The 17,580-nt window shown below is 42.8% G+C and overlaps 1 protein-coding gene across 2 annotated transcripts; it reads right to left on the bottom strand.

Moving 5' to 3' along the window:
• Positions 1–34: 34 nt before the first annotated feature.
• nxf1a (nuclear RNA export factor 1a) lies at positions 35–17,296 on the bottom strand. Of its 2 annotated transcripts, XM_061234409.1 has the most exons (22): positions 17,219–17,296; positions 15,873–15,929; positions 14,905–15,124; positions 14,637–14,793; positions 13,698–13,781; positions 13,486–13,590; positions 13,059–13,139; positions 11,871–11,940; positions 11,402–11,490; positions 10,425–10,532; positions 9,914–10,023; positions 5,470–5,506; positions 4,315–4,383; positions 4,154–4,209; positions 3,664–3,771; positions 3,245–3,303; positions 2,692–2,807; positions 2,491–2,533; positions 2,221–2,293; positions 1,699–1,881; positions 1,450–1,510; positions 35–399 (listed from the first exon to the last, which is right to left on the bottom strand). In XM_061234409.1, exons 1-22 carry the CDS (start codon positions 17,280–17,282, stop codon positions 361–363), a joined length of 1,989 nt encoding a protein of 662 aa, XP_061090393.1. In that variant the 5' UTR covers positions 17,283–17,296; the 3' UTR covers positions 35–360. The 2 variants fall into 2 exon arrangements, with proteins under 2 accessions (XP_061090393.1, XP_061090394.1); XM_061234410.1 differs by lacking the exons at positions 15,873–15,929; positions 17,219–17,296 and adding an exon at positions 16,003–16,249.
• Between the last annotated feature and the right edge of the window lie 284 nt (positions 17,297–17,580).

Genomic DNA, 17,580 nt, shown 5'->3' with positions numbered 1-17,580 from the left:
TGAATTCCAAACAAAATAGATTGCGGAGACGATGTGAAATATAGATGCTGAATTACAACAGCTTGTCACAATTTATTAGTGCGAAAAACAACACAGTACAAAATTAAAGCTACAATCAAAAGAGCAAGATTCAACAAGACAAGAAGTCTTAAATTCAAAATTGCAATACTTTAAGTACTTTAAGGACAAAGAAAGTTCTATTCTTGTAGTGAATCTTCCGTTGCTTATGATCTTGACAAAAAAAACAAAAAAACAATAAAAACAAGGGGGGAAAAATCCATATAAAAACAAATTGTTTTGATTTTATTTATTCACAGCAAATGTATGGTCACTAATTTACAACATTCTCAACTTTGATCTTCACTTCAAGAAGGCGACATCAGGGATCTTTCCGACGGCCTGGAAGGAGAGAGAAGGAAGGGGAGAGAAAAGATATCATGAGGTGGATGCCATTACAGTCAGCCTGGAGGAGTCTTTCTACAGGCAAAGCAGGCCAAGGGCTTCATAAGACCTCAATGGTTTTCAACCGCTGGGCCACAAATATCCTTTTTACATTGTCAATGTCAAGCCGAAGTCACAGAAATCCAGCCTGTCTGGCTTTCTTTTCATGCTGTCCATTAGGACATACCAGACTCAGACTATGTGGAAAACTATGCTATGTGTTGTAGGTGCTGTGGTTGGACACAAATGGAAAACAAACAAAAAAAGCCAGACTGGAGACATTAATAGAGAATGGAGATAATGGGTAAAATGTAATAATAGACATTAAACTAGCTGGCTACCATTTAAAGGGGTACAGTAATTAAATAAATTAAATCCTTTTGAATGGCTTTGAAACAACTATGCCATAATTCAGCAGTCCTTTATCCAATGTCTCTGGTCTGTGGGACCTGTAGGAACTGAGCTCAATAGCAAGAACACCTACAGTAGTTCCTCATTGTGGAAAGAAGTGACATTGGGTCCACAATCAAAGAAGGGCAGAAGGGCTCAACACTGTTTAATTTTATTAACACATACAAGTGGCAAAAAGGTGTTTTGGCATCAAGTCATTTTTAGAGATTAGTACATAGTTTAGTCTACAGCTAACACTAGCTAGTTAGTTATGTTATTACTTAGAAAGCCATTCAGCTATATAGACATCTAAATATCTACTGATCCTGAGGTCCATTTGGTTACAGCATAAAATATTTATCCCTGTTCCTACCCTGCATTTAAGCCTTGGCATGCCCTGGCCTGTACCAACTATGGAAAACTAGCTACTGACTATGTGGGTCTCATGTTTTAATGTGCGTCTTGCATTTACAGAAGACGTAAAAGTCAGGTGTGAGATTACATTACATTACATTACATTATTGGCATTTGGCAGACGCTCTTATCCAGAGCGACGTACAACAAAGGAACGTGGTGGATTCTGTGGTTTGTAGTCCTGCAGGAGGGTTAAAGAGTCACCTTTAGCTGTGTGAAGATTTGACCAGCTCTGTTGAAATCCCACTCATTGTCCTGAAGACACCTGAAACAAGACATCGATTTTTAAAACCATGGCATTTAAAAAAAACAAAAACATCAGGCCATAAAAATGGTCCACTTTCCACTAAAAACTACCAAGCTGTAATACAGTGTAAATTGAAATATTTATAACTTAGCACAAACATTCGTGCTGTGCACCCATCAGCATGAACCCCATTTCTTTCCACTCACTTTTGCGACCACTCCAGGTTCATTCCGGACTTCTGGGAGAAGGCGGACAGCATTTCCTGCTGGGATGCAGACAGCGTGGGCACGGGGCTGCTGGAGGGCGTCGGGGCGGGGGCCGCGAAGGCTCGCCGAATCTCCTCCGTGGTGGCGTTCCGCACGAACAGCTCGTCGTTCACTATGCACAGACTGGCAAGACGGAAGAAACGCCTCAGATTTCTATCAAGATCCTGTCCACATGTAGGTGAGTGTGGCTCTCTGGCATGATAGCTATATTGAGTCAAGATGCACGGAACACGAAAAAGACTAAAACTGCCTCAACAGACTAATAAAAAGATTAGGAGCCAAAACTATAAAACCCAGTTTTATAGTGGAAGAATGTCCTGCATTGTGGGATTATGGGCATTGAGGTTGTCTGGGAGAAACCACGTGCATCATAATGGATGGGCGGGCAGGGACAATGATTTGTCACCTGGGACAGGTACTGTTGTTCATTTAAAAATAATATAATAATATAATAAAACTTACCCAGTATTCCCTGCTGGCACTGACACAAAGACCCGAGAAAACGCTCGGACCGAGTCTCTGGATTTACCGTCCACTGCAAGGAGAGAAAACCAGGCCAGGTCAGCATACAGTTCAACAGACAGTTGACCAGTGTTATCCATATAAGCATAAACTAAGTGGTGTCTGTCCATTGTTGTTGCATTAAGCAGTTCAATAGCCTAATTGAACCAACTGCTGCGAGATTTTTTTCAGCGCAAGTCCGACTAATTGTAACAAACTAAAATTCCTCACCTTCTTTGAACACTCCACTGACGGTGAATGACAGTAACGTATTCTGGAAAAGACAAGACAGCGATGGTAACCAAGGTAAAAAAAAAAAATCTTTGTCACGACCCAACTGAACAAACTTTGATCAATGATTGCAAGTCAATATTTTAACAAGACACAGCTATATTCATTGCAAGTCGACAGAAAGCACAGATGTGCACTCACAGTGAATGTGTTGACATCGATGTTGAAGGAAGCAATGTCGTGCTGGGTCTTGGGCAGCTCATTTAAGAAGGCCACCACGTTCAACCGTGTGTGCTTCAACAGGCGGAATCGCGTGGCTGCAGAGGAAGGACACTCGTTACATACGCCCACAGTAGAATCCTACATAAGTGTCAGCAAACTTAGGGCTTGATTTACTAAAGCCTTTAGCTTTAGCACAGACTTGAGAGACAAACAATCCATTCACCATTTGTTTAGCTAATTTTTCCCCCTTCAAAATTAGAATCTTGCCGTTGTCCAGTAAGCCTAGGATGTGCTAACAATGGCCAGTCAAGTCAGATAGCCAGTCAGACTCAAGTCAGGAGCCCACATTTCAAACAACCTTAAAACTCTGAATTATTACAGGCCTACGTACAATGAAGACAAAGCAGCACAGGACATACTGTTCAGAGCAGAAAATATGAGTACGGCAGTGAGCCATTTATATGATATGTAGTAAAACCGCTTTTTGAACAGCCACTATTTGTAGCAACGGCGCTATGGTGTTGCAACTCACTGGGATCTTTGAGCTTCTTGATGTTACGGCTGTCCTTGTGATAATCCCCTAGACTGCACCTGTCACAACAGAGAGGGAGAGACGCGAGAAGAGACTTTGAGCCGGGCGATTGATAGACAGGGAAAGGCTGTGGAGAAACCAGTGAAGGATAAACATGCTGGACTATTAGAGCATGTACCACAGAGTGAGGGGAGGAAATAATTAGCAACAGGTCAAAGAATCAATGTTAGCGCACATCACGCGGGAAGAGTCAGGTCAATGTAAACACTGTTACAGAGTGTAAACAGACAGAGAGATACATACGAGAGACGATATATACACCAGGGGGAAATGGCATTATAGGTTCAGTAACAGGGAGAGAGACACCAGTAAAAACAGATCATGTTACAGAATGTACAAAAACCGGTAGAGGACTGTACCTGGAGGGGTTCTGCCCAGAGAACGGTATGCTGAGGGAGAAGGAAGCTCCGTCATGGTAGGCGTCTAGCAGAGGCTGCCTGTCGCCCGAGTCATAAACGCTGTAGTATCTAAAGGGGGGGGGGGGGGGGGGGGTCAGATTAATACTCAGTCTTACGCTGTATATACGTACATAAACACCCAGGAGGATGGAGGGAGGTCAGAGAATATATTGCCCAGACTGAAATGCCTGGCTGTCATATTATTACAGCATATATTACAGCAGGTCTTGTCAGAAACCCAAATACCTGACACCTAAACCAAGAAGCAACTCTGACTTCCAAAAGAAATAAAAAACAAATCAAAGGCTTGGACACAATAATTTTTAAAGGCTAGCACAAAAAAATGTTTTAGCCCCATCTTGGGCCTTTTAACTACAGGAGATGTTTCAGCGGTGTGTACAAAATGTCGTGCAGACAGATGAACAGACAGACACACAGAAAGAAAACTCACTGTTGTAGGAACCGCAGTATGAGGCTCTTGATTTCATCTGAAACGAAGTAACTTCCCTGAAACGGCAGAGGAAACGATACACATTTCACTGACTCCGTTTACACACATTAGGACCCAGAGTGGCTGGAGGTTTCAAAGGGGGCAGAGTGTGACTCGGGTACCTTGCAGGGGGGCAGGGTTGTGGGCGCTTCCACATCGAATCCTATGGGGGGAGGGAGGTCATGGCCATCCTAGGAACAGAGAGAAACAAACATTTAAAAAGGAGAAAACGAGCCTTTAACAAAAAGAAAGAACAGAAGGCGATATAAACGGAGGAGGATAAATCCAACATCTTGGTTGTTGCAACATTATTATTTATCACGTAAACCCGTCCTAACATATTTGGAATGACAGTAGGATTTCAATAGCAACTCTTTGCATCTATGCAAATTTCAGATAAAACAGTAATGCCAACTGCCATCAGTCTGCACTGGGACAATAAAAACCTGTGACGGCTTAATGATTGACAAATCAACTTCACACTCATATCCTTTGACAGGTGTTAAATGAGGGCAAAACAGTCTCCACCAACAACAACAACATGTCCAAGCCCAGCATGGACAGCACTCTGGTAAAGGGGAGGGGTGACAAATATTGCATCTTCATTCTAAACTGCCTCTCTCCGTATAGTTCAGCTGTTCCAGACTGACTGCATGTCATGCAAGGTTCTCCCGTGTGAATCACTGATCCAGGATCAGCTTGGAAATCCAGCCAAACTGTATATAGCAGAGGCAGCCACATCCAGTTCTGGAAAGTTGCCAGGGTTTTCCGGTTTCATTCCAGCTCAGGGCAAAATCCTCTCACGCATTTTAAACAACGCTAATTAACCTCCGATGTGTTTGTATAGTGACCAAGTTATTCTTGAGTGATAACTTCAAATAATACATTCTCATATGAACAATCCCTATTAGCCAGATTATAACTACAATTCAAAACAGATTCATGCTAGGATTTAAGTCACAGCTTGTATTGTTTGAAAAGCAATAATCGCCTTCTCACTACCCCAATAACCACAGAATAATGTTTGCATCATGTTAATTTCTGATGCTGCAGCAAATCAATTACTCCTAAAGGGAACTGACTGGAATGGAAATTAACCTGCAAACTGTCAAAACCTGTTCAGCCAAATTGAACCATCTCAGTACAAGAGATTGAAACATGATGGGAGAAAAGGAAAAATAGATAAACAGATAAAATAAAGAGAGGAGAGGAGAGGATCATGGGAGTCAGAGGAAGTAAAAAAAAAAACACAACCAAGGAAGGATGGCTTATCTCACCAGTTTGAGTAACCGTGGGAACCGTTCTCTGACAGCGCTGCCCAGTAAGGAGAGAAGACAAAAGGACAGCGTTACTACTGGCTTTCACCACCAGGTCCAAGCCACAGACAGAGAGAGGCCCTCCAACGCATTCTGACTCATGCACACTCATGATCAGCCGTAACAAAATGAAAATGAGTCTAACTTAACACTGGCCTCAATTGAAAAGGCCAGGCCAAATTAATGTTTAAAAATAATAATAATAATAATAATAATTAAAGCGATCGATTAAAATATCCAAAAACTCCCCCCTTAACAAGGCTGCTTTGTGTAGATTCACTTACCTTGGAGGCATCTACCACATATTTTGGATTGCTTAGATTTCTTCCCAAGAAAGTGATTTAAATGAACATCAGATTGTACCAAAAAAGTATTACGATGTGGAAATAGTACCATTTTACAAGGTGACAAGCAATTCAAAAGGGATTCCAACACAGGAACCAGAATTCAAGGACATGGAATTTCTAAACACTTATTTAAATAAGCGTCATCATTTGTATGCCATCAAAAATCGTCCTCAAAAGACTCTCCGTCACACAACCCCCCCACGTGCCAAAGACCCCTCCCCCACCCACGCCCCCACCCCAAAATTCTACTTACCCAATCGTGTTACTCACCTGCCCACCCAACACGCAGAAACACACTGACAGTGCAACACGCAGCTTCTGACAGAGGGGGGGGGAGATGCGTGCGTGCGCACATACACACAATCCCACACACGTCCACATGCACACAGGCACACAGAAACGGTAATCACCACTTTAAACAGGATGACAAATGTATGGGGGCGGCTCGGAGTCTGTGATTTTACGAGACGCATTGTACACGGCCTGGGAGGCGTAACACACAGTGGGGTGCTCACATAATTATGAGTTTAGATGGGATGTTTTCAGAATACAGTGACAAAAACCTGCAGATGAAGGCTAACTGACGCAGGGTGAACGGATCTCTATGTTGGTGTTTGTCAGCGTGACACCAGATAGAGGACAGGAGGGAGCGTGAAGAAGAGAGGAGATAAAATGACAGGAAGAAAGGAGGAAATTAAGCAAACAGGCCAGTCCAGTTGAACTGGCCACAACCACAGTGGCCTTTTCTCTATAGGCCACAGCCACAGTGCCCTTTTCTCTACAGGCCACAGCCACAGTGCCCTTTTCTCTACAGGCCACAGCCACAGTGCCCTTTTCTCTACAGGCCACAGCCACAGTGCCCTTTTCTCTACTGCATGCAGCCACTGCTCTGAGGGGCAGGCTCTGACCCTGTCACTAAGCAACATGCCAATTAGACATCCATTTAAATACTCAACCAGCACATGCACATGTTTACACACACCACTTTCAAAAACACTCCTCTTGGATTAAGGTGCCACTACTATCACGGATACAGATGACAGCCATGCAAATAAAATGGGAGGTTTTGATTGGTAAAGCATGCACACAATAGAAGGTCCTGGCGGAGGTACATAAAGAACTCAGCACTGACAGATGAGGTCCTGCCCGTCTACAGCAGAGTTCACCATTTGTCTTTAGAAAGGAAAGAGGTCCCGGTTGAGATCAATGCAAGACGTCAAACGAGGGAAAAGTCTACACAGAAGACACAAGAGCGGTGCGTGTGCGCAATGAAGTCGACCTCAGTACCACCAAAGCACTTAACCCCAAAACCAGATCACAGAAAATGCCTTAATTGATGCCAGTCATCATCAGCAAAATCAATTACTGAGTGAACAGGTCTCCTGACTATGATCAACACTCTTTTAGCATCTTTCACTGTGTGATTACATCTCCAGTGATGTACTCATTTTAGACCCACACATCTCTTTAAAATGGTGGGTTAGCTGCAATGTACAAAGATTTTGGACAATATTAACTGAACTAGCAAGGGAATTTTAATTGCATATTTTATCGCCCATTTGAATCTTTGACTAAATGCAGCTCAGCATGTACTTTAAACATGAAATTTTAGATGGACAAAACAGGAAGTCAGTTTTATACAGTTTTAAAAAGAACGGTGTTCCTTCTTTAACTGCTCACTGCCTGTCTAAGGCTATGGAAAGCATGGATTCTCCGCATATTCCAGTGTATTATACAAGTTAGGAGTGTGCGGATCACTTTAGACGTCACCCGTTTTAAACAAATCCGATACCTCTTCATCCCAAGACATTCAACACTCAAGTTCAGAGAGGAACTGGGTCTCCGTGACGGAGAGTTTTAAGGTGCAGTATCAGTGCAGTTTGACTGGTGTCGTGTTGATTCTGCGCTTTGCGGGTGGGTGCAGCTTCTTGATAATGGCCTCCCCTCTCCCCCTCCACCCCAGGGCTCTCAGAAGCAGCAGTCATTCTCATCTTCCAAATGTCTTCCTGGTGCGTCGGGTACGTTGTGGCCAGATGCGCGACTGTGCCTGCCTTAGGTTGCCCCAGAAAATGAAGTTGGGATCTTACCCGTCATTGGCTAACCAGCCTTCCTCACTGGCCAATTTCAGAGCCCAAAATTTAAGAGGACATTGGGGGGAGGGAGAAGATGCCATGAACCAATCAGCGTTGCTACACAGGCAGCAGGGTATGGGTGTGGGTGCGCTTTCCAATTTTCTTCTTTTCAAGATATCTGATATCAGAAGGTCACTTTCCCAATGCCAGCCTTTTAAATTGTTGAAAGACTTTTCCAGAAGGTGAGGGGCTCTTGCCCCATTATAGGCCTCACAGCTTCATATAAAAGTTAGACATTATACTGAAAAATGACTAGACATCAATGCTTTTTGTCCCATAAAATGTAGGACACTGGGGTATCTACAGGAGGTACTGAGGGCCTCTGCACTGCACAGAATGGAAAGAATGAAGAATTACAAAAACACAGCAGAAGGAAAAAAGAAAAAAGAAAAAACGCAAACCAAACACCAACACACAGACACCAAAACACTTGTAGGTAAAATATACTCTAGGAAAATACTCTAGGAAAGAAAAAATATATATATTTAAGCAGTCACAATGGTTTCCATACAAAAACAAATGGTACCACTAACAAGAGTGTCATGACACAATTTTGCTTTTTGCACCACTGTAGCATGGAGGATACTCCATGGTGTTTGATATGTTTCCATAATTGGGTCTATTAATGGTCATTTCTGTTGGCCCTGTTTACAAGGCATGAAGGCAGTTTATTCAGCAACACCCTATGGCATCCCCCCCCTATTCCTTCATCTTAAACTGGACATTTTTATTAAAAAATAAAAAGAAATTTGGAATACAACTGTATTCATTTCACAGTCCTTCTTTAATTTCACTGCGTCTCTCCCATGTATCATAACTCCTCAGCATGTATGTAAAGGGCTATGCTGCCACTGTGAAAGCTAGCCTATATTTCCTTTGCCCCAGGACTTACAGAAATGCTCTTTTCAAGAAAGAGCAACGGAGAAGATGGGTGAGGCTCGAAGCTGAATTTCCCCCTTTTCTACCCACCCACCCCTCTCTCTCACTTGCACACACACAAGCACACACAGACACACATGTATCAGGTGACAATGTTTGTGCCCAAGGAGTTGATGCACGTCAGACAGATGTACCAAGTGACTAAAATAATTCTGCACAAACTTTGCCCTCGAAATAGTCTTGCTTAGACTGCTCTGTTTTAGAATTTTACAGCAACCTTTTCCCCCCCCCATTACTTAAAGTCAAGGTTGCACACTTCAGAATTGGCAGGGTAAAAAAAATATATATATATATTTTTTTTTTATAAATTGTATAAAAATTTTTAAAAAACTTGCATCTGGCCTTTAAAGGGTTAAGTTAAAACCCAGAATTGTCCCACAACAGAATTGGTTTTCAGTAGGAATCACCCACGCAGGTGGTGTGAGATTAATAACCTAAGAGTAACACTTCCACACTAAGGTTTTATTTTTCCTAGTATTCAAATATATTCAGAAGTGTGTCGTCCACAGTATCCCTCTTGTCATCATGGGACTTCCTCCCAGTTACCTGAGCTCAAACCCTGGGTTGACTCCTTTACTTTACTTCACCTGTAAAAGTGTACCCGTCGGTAATCATAAACCAAGCTTGTCCGAAATATTGGGCGGCGCTATGCCAATTCAGTATGGATACACAATGCAACAACAAATAAAATGATGTTTCATGGGTGCTACGTTGGCTTTTGAGCCGACGGAGACCAAAACCCATCCCCGCAGGCCCCGTGACATTACGTGTTGTCCAGCCTCCTGTGAACTCCTGTTCCCCACTGCTGGGTATCCAAGATGGCGCGGGGGGCCTTAAAAAGGGGGGCTTCCGAGAGGTGGGCTTTCGAAGAAATGCCGCTGTAAGGGGAGACTCACCCCCCAACCCCTCCCTGCCTCCCCCCATGCATACTCCAAGCAGCCCTTCTCTTCTTCTGCTCCTCCCCCGTGAGGTCAGCGATGGACAAACCTGATGTAGGTGGCCTGGTCCTTGAAGTGATCGCACAGTGGGTTCCTGTCCAGCCACAGCTCCACTAGCTTCAGGCCCTTCACTTTGTCCAGCTCCCGCTCAGCCTTCAGCTGCAACAGAGGGGGGCAACAGTTGTTTTTCATTTGATGTGAGAAAAATCAAGGTGTTGCGTAAAGGTGACAATTTGTTATATTTGGGGGCGATATTGGCTCAGGAGGTAAGAGCAGTCATCTGGCAGTGGGAGGGTTGCCTGTTCGATCCTGCCCTGGGTGTGTCAAAGTGCCCCCGAGCAAGACACCTCACCCTCAAATGCTCCTGACGAGCTTGTCGGTGCCTTGCATGGCAGCCAATCGCTGTTGGATGAATGAGAAGCAGCAACTGTACAGCTTGGGTAAAGCGCTTTGGATAAAGGCGCCATATAAATGCCAACCACTTACCATTTAGAAGGGGCTTTGCTGGCACAGAAAGGCACATTCAAATTACACACTCGGGTCAGGGGATCGCTTCTTACCTCGTTGTTGGAGAGATTGAGTGTCTTCAGGTTTGGCACCTTAGTGGCCAGCTCTGCCAAATCCTCTAGCTTATAAAGGCGGTTGTTGCTCAGGTTTAGACAAGTCAGCTGAAAGATGGGGGAAGGGGGACAGAAAGGAAGTGTGAATGAAGTAGGAAAAAATGCAAACTAGCATATTATCCAAACCACATTAAAGACGGGTGAGTCAATTCCTGTAAGTAAACAAGCTGATCCCTCCCCCTTCCTTCCTTCCCGTCAGCACATCTCCTGTTGCACATGCGAGAGTCCATTTCAGTGACAGCATCTGCACAATGTCAGCAGACTCAAGCTGCACTGCAATGCCATTTACTTGACCATTAACAGAGACACGGCACAGGAATAGTTGACCAGCATCTTTAATAGAAGGACAACTGACTTAATGATTTGACCCATTATGGATTAAGTTGCCCTATAGAAAATCCATAGAAATGCCTTGGAATCACAATGCATGGCGACTGTCATGGGTCTTGAAAAACGGTCATGTGATCAAATACAATGCTGGCGTCGCATCAGTCTGTTATGGGAGATCACAAGACGCGCAGGTCACCCGTCAGGGGTTAAGGGCCTACCGAACATTAAGTTCTCCATGCGTGCATCTGGTCGGGACATCACAAGACAAGACGACTGAACGCATGCCAAATGGAACCAGCAGAGTTGGCAAGTTCTACAGTAATATCTTCTCCCTCACCAGATTTATGAAAATAAAATCCAAGCATACAAGAAATAAAAATCGGGGAAAATGTGAGGTAAACTACCTAATTCAAGCCACACTTCGAGTGCCCAAATTATTTATTAGTCAAATAAATGTTTCATTCTTCAGAAAAATTCACTTCAAAATAATTCACTTTTCACATAATTCACAAATGTTCTCCCGATAAGCAAGCAGGAGCCACGTTTCCTAACTGGCAGCATGTTAAGAGAGTCGTGCGATGGCTTACCCCCGGGATATTCTCCTCAATGATTTTGAGGACAGCCTGCATACAGCTCTTCCTGTTCAGAATCACCTCGATGTTCTGGGAGACCAGGTCTGGGAGCAGACAGAGACAGAGGGCTAAGCTCATGATGTCATGTGCATTTGAATTCGATAATGGATTAAACCAATGTTACGGCACACTGCTGTGAGCCGAGCACTAGAGTGCTCCCATTTTCTGAGAATTTGCTCCTGGAAATTGAAGCGTGCCAACTGGAAGAATAATTTATAAGGACGTATACCTATATGGGGTACATTAGTGCGCTCCTGAATCTTTCTAATTAGGAGCACATGCTCTTTGGAAAGCACATGTAGAGCACTGATACGCGTGTCATTTTATCAATTATATAGAATATAGAGTATATATATAGAATATAGAGAATAAAAGCATGAATATTTTAACATGCTATCGTTTAAAAAAATGGCGGCTGCATTACCTGGGTCTGTTCGAATGCAGTTCAGGTCGAGCGCTTGCTGTGAGCCATCAAATCGTTTGGACATGCATTGCTGGATGAGAGAGAGACGTTCAGAACCATTTCAGATATGAAACAATCCAATGTCTACACGTTACCCAAGAAAACACTATCAGTCACCATGACCTCCAGGCCAATAGCTGCATTTTCTCCATGAACCGCTCTTTATCACTCCATACACATTACATCTTTCCCTGCGATGGATCCATCTTAATACACGCCACAAGTCATGTGACGTTGACTCATCTGCTACCTTGGAGGACAACTGCATGTTTTTTTTTGCCAGAAATATATATTTTTTTATCTCATGCATATAAATACAGCAATGATACAGATCCATATATGGTTAAAAACTTAATATATACAAGTTTGTTCAGATTACTGATGATACTGATTTAATTTGAATGCATTCCATTATATAACTTCCTCATATTCAAGCTAGAAAATGTGCAGAGAAAGCTTAAAGTCCAAGCTACCTCCTAGCTTAGCTTAGTAACTAGCTAGGAGGTACTTTCTAACAAAATCAGCTAATAAATGTTGTGGCACCTTATACATCCTAACTGGTTATATCCCAACAGGTTTGAGCGTACTTGAGTACTAGTAAGAGGTAGGAATTTAACAGCAGGTGCAATCCAGTCTTATGGAGAGCATGCAGAGGGTTGCTGCAGCAGTGAAGTTCCCGCCATAGATCTGTTTTCTTCTGTTACATGTCAAACACCCAACCTTTATATGAAAACCGTTATCGACAGGGTGCCACCATAAGAATTTTAATGGATGCCACCTCATTTAGGCATAGTTTGACCCCTGTGTTTGACCACTTAAATTAACGGGTTGCTACGGCCGCTTGTCTTCCAACACAGCCGAGAAGCTGGTCACCAAGGAAATTATCACATGATAAAGAACGATCCAAAAATATGTGTTAGTAATGGCACCCATAAGTCTTGCCATTTGTAATCCTTTTTCATGCGTCTGCCTAATTTGGAATGCATAATAAAGTGTGTGTGTGTGTGTGAGAGAGAGAAATGCATATCTACAAATGCCCTTGTCTGTTCACTAACGGAGTGCCTTAACAGGTTGCTCTACTCAGCAGCCTCAGAGCTGGTCTTTCTTGTTCATTGACTCTGTTACACAGTTAACTCTATCTGGCCACACCTTAAGATGTTCCAGGTCCTCTGGCTTCAGGTCTGTCTGGACGGAGGAGGGAGGGACGCAGGGGTTCATCAGGACAGTCACCTGAATGGTCAGGGAGGTGGATGCATTTTAACACAAGAGTAGCAGAGAGAAATACTTCCAGCTGGAAAGCCATACACATATACACACACTCCAAAATACAGGCAGTCATTCAAGACAATTACACATTTCTTCGGATTCCCAAAGATGCACCTTCTAGTAGTGCGCAAACTTCTCTATAGTGCACACGGACCTACACCAACTCCACCCACACAAACTGCTTCAGATTCCATTGCATCATAACTCATATTCACATGAATGTACTCTGGTCCCATCTCATTTTCTCAAATTGTACTCAAATAGTCAATTAGCACTTTCCATGTTAGAGGCTTTCAACAGCCAACCGTACCTTGTAGCCTTCAGTGTCTGTGATCTTGCGCGACACCTTGGTCAGAGCGTTGGCTGTGGAGGCGTCATTAATGAAAAACTGCGCCCTGTTTCCCTCAATGTGATACTGTGTTAAAGAGGAGAGAGAGACGGGCAGAGGAGTCAGTAAAATTATAGTGCATTGTGTGTAACTGTTGCGCACTGGCCTTCCAGCAATCGTTGGTACCAACTCACCTGTATAGGATTGAAAGGCACAGAGCAAAGGTTTTGCAGAGCAGTGAGCAGCCATTTCTTGTCATATTTCTTCCCGTGGGGAATCTGCAGGAAGGAGAGTGGGTGGTAAGCAGAATGAATGCGGGGTTCACTTATTCACAAGAGAGATGCAGGCCAGCATGTTTGTGTATTATAAGCCCATGAGGTATGTCCATTTGGCTATGATCCTACCTCCATTAAAATATACTCAGTGAGTACTTCATTAAGTTTTTTAGACTGAAGTTTTCAAAATGACGCCTTTGGAAGAGTGAATGCTGAATTCAATCAGTGATCAACATGCCAAAATGCTAGCCATCAATAAAGGAATGAACGCAGAAAAATGTAATGAAACAAAACTCTGTTTAGGTGTGTATAAAAAGCTATCCAGCATTTTAGTTTAGCATTTTCTGAAACGAAATAGCTGCACAGCTAGTAAAATTGGGATGCGTTTAATTGTACACTGTATTTTTGGCATTTCTGAGAATACATAGTCATGGGTTACTGAACCACATACAAACTAATTTCTATAATGAGCAGAAAAATAAATCAAATTGTTACATTATGTATAACACGGGACTCAAACTGTCAAACTGGACACATTTTTTGGACAACAGATCTTGCAGGTAAACTATCAAAATCACATTAGAGATCCTTTTTTGACTATTTACATTCTACACACTGAAAAGAAAGTTGCATCATAATCCTGACAAAAAAATGCCATGTGAGCGAAAACAGGTCTTGATTTTTCTACTGGATGATCAAACATTTCCTTTTCCAAACATATTAGTTAGCTGACCAATTTTGTCCCATGGCCAATGGTGACCTTCAAAGAGACCACTGAACCACACACGTTAAAGCACAGCATGGACAATGTGCTCTTTGACTGAAGTAAAACAACTGTGCAGGGTGGGGTTCACTTACGGTCATCTTGAACCAGGTTCTGCGGCCCGCTCCTCCACCACCACCACCTCCACCTCCTCCTCCTCCTCCTCCTCCTCCTCTGTGGCCCCCTCCTCCACCTCTTCTGTCCCGGTCAAACCGCCCGTCACCTCTGCGGTTTTGCCGCCCATACGGGTTGCTATGGAACACCACAGAACCAAATTGTCGGAATGGCATTGGAGCAATCGTTCCAACATAAATGACATTCTAAGCACAGCTAAATCAACGGCCAACGCACTACTCCACTTACAATCGGCGCTGTGAACTTCCATCTTGTGAGTTGCCGTCATTCATCGCTACATCTCCATCTTCATCGTCATTTTCAAAACGGGCCCTGGGACCTGGAGCTCCGCCTCCTGGACCCCCACGATGCCGCGACCGCGCCGACTGGTCGCTGTACATTCGGCCCCTGAAAGGTCCCCGCCCTCTTCGGCTGCGAAATTGGGGCCCCCCAACCCTATCATCATGCTCTGAAGGACAGAGAGAAACACCTTTATCCCAACATAAATAAAACCGGGAACACGGCAAACACTTCAAAACAACTAAGAACTGGTTAACTCAGGAGGTACAAGCATCACATTAGCATGCACCGGACATTACATTCCTGAATTATTCCCCAAATCAAACTAGGCCACACTACTAATGCCTAACAGACACAAACGACAGGTGATGGGATTTTTCAGGTGACAAAACAGCGCATAGTAATGAATTCAAGTTGAAATTGCACACACATATAATAAAACATGAACCAAGTAACTAAAATCCTTTTATAAATTATTTCCTGTACTAGTTCAGGTACATGTCCCTGAAGACTATCTGAAATTAACCTGTAAATTGACTCAAGAGAATGGATAGAATGACAAGAAAATTAGCCGTTCAAAATCAAAGACAGATATTGATAGATTATAAATCAGCATTATATCAGTATATTTTACCTCATTACTTCTATTTATGCACACGTAGACACTATAATCAGCGAAAGAAAGTTGCATGGATTTACAGTCGGGAGTGTAAATTACAGATAGCTTACATCCCCAATACAGTGTCTTGAAAAACAATTTTTTAAATTAACTTCAGTGTGGACTTCGTTGGCAGCCGTCCCAAACGCGTGGTCCAGAAAAAGCATATGGTGCATAAAGGCGACTTTGCGACAAGAGATTTCACTGACGCTCATGTGGAGGTTCTCCTGCGTTTAGTTTTACTTGTTTTAACCGTTACCTCTAATCGACCAGCCATCGCTCCTGACCTCTCTTTTGAAGACGACGCCATCATGATCTGGGGGATGGGGGGAAACTCCATTTCACTGCTAGATGGAACAAGAAGGAAGGAAAACCCATGGGCCACTCACCGTTGTAGTAGCGGGCATCGTCTGCCGTTGCCATATTATGTACAAAAACACCACCAGCCTAAAAAAACAGAAATCGGACGCCAGCAGATGGGGCGTCGTCTTTATATATCAAATATACAGAGTAAGGGCTAACTGATCTGATTCGATTAAAACAACCTTGTTTATTCTCCAAGTAGCTAATGCTAAGTATACCTCGGCCTCTGCGTTACTAGTGTAGGTCGTACTGCGCCTGTGCAAGAATGACGTATCTCGCCCATGAGCTCGCCATTCGATTGGACGAAAAGGACAATCGCCATGCTTCTGCGCTACAACTTCCGTTGCAGTGCTGCGCGCTCAACGACCACAGACAACATTCTACTCCGATTGGTGCAGATTTACGTGTGAGATGTCTGGACCAATAGAATGGTGTATTCCATCCGCGATCAGAAAAACAACATCTAACGCTGGCAACGTGGTCACTCGTCAAACAACGTTCCAAAAACTATTCATGTCGTTACTCAAAACTATACAGTTTAAATTTGCATGTAAAACAATATAATAAACATTAGTTAATACATGTTTTACTATGAGCAAGTATTTTAGCTCAGTGGTATTCACGTTGTCAACAGCAACGTCATTTCCAATGAATGCCACCTAAACAGTATGCCAAGTTGTCAAACTTGCAGTAACTACCTCTTAGTTGCAATTATTAAAGTTGGTCAATTTGACCGAAATTATTAGATGAACTTTGTTAGCTAATGAACATTCTTATCAATACCTAACATGGATACAATGGAGTTTGCTTTCATTTAATGGCTTCAGCACTGCTAGCCAACTAATGTTCACGATATGGTCATGGTTAATTAGGTACCACTAGTGTTACCGAGTTAGTGTTTGGCTTGAAAAAATACGACTTCCAATATAGCTAAATTAATGAAAACTTTTAAGTTAGCATTGGCTAGCGAACGAATAAGATCCCCCCCCCCGCCAAATCTGATTGTGTTGCAAAAATGTTCAGAGCTACGCCGCAAACATATTTTATATTATAAATATAAATTATATATTTATCTGTAGTTTTAACCATTGCTAACTAGCTAACACATCTGAAGACATTTGTAAAATTATAATTCGAAGGCAAGCTAACTAAAAGAAGCCAAAATTCAACTTCAGGATTTCAGAATTCAACTTCAGGGGCAATTTCAGGATGTAATTAGCCAGCAACACGATTTATCTTTACCTTGTTCGTGGTGCATATGTGCAACCACTGCAAAGTTATGGTACCACTTGCTGAAGGGTTTCATCTTCGTCACCAATAATTGATTCTTCTTCAAAAAAATAATTAGATTGACGCTACAAAGGAGTACTTAATAACAATTAGGGGCTGGGGCCAGTAAAAGCCTAACTAACGGTTGGATGTGCACGTGATCAACTCGCCTTTCCCGATTACAACCCAGGTTTGTGCAAATCCTGCCCTGCAAATTATTTCCTATATTGAGGCATTTTGGTGATATTATAATAGAGCAATAACCCAAAAGTATAGATGACATATTTGATCAGTGTGATGACGTATGAAATAAAATGCCCAAATCCTGAATCTCA

Source organism: Conger conger, chromosome 3 (genome assembly GCF_963514075.1).
Source record: "Conger conger chromosome 3, fConCon1.1, whole genome shotgun sequence".
Classification (NCBI taxonomy): Eukaryota; Metazoa; Chordata; class Actinopteri; order Anguilliformes; family Congridae; genus Conger; species Conger conger.
This window is presented reverse-complemented; position numbering and strand designations above follow the sequence as displayed.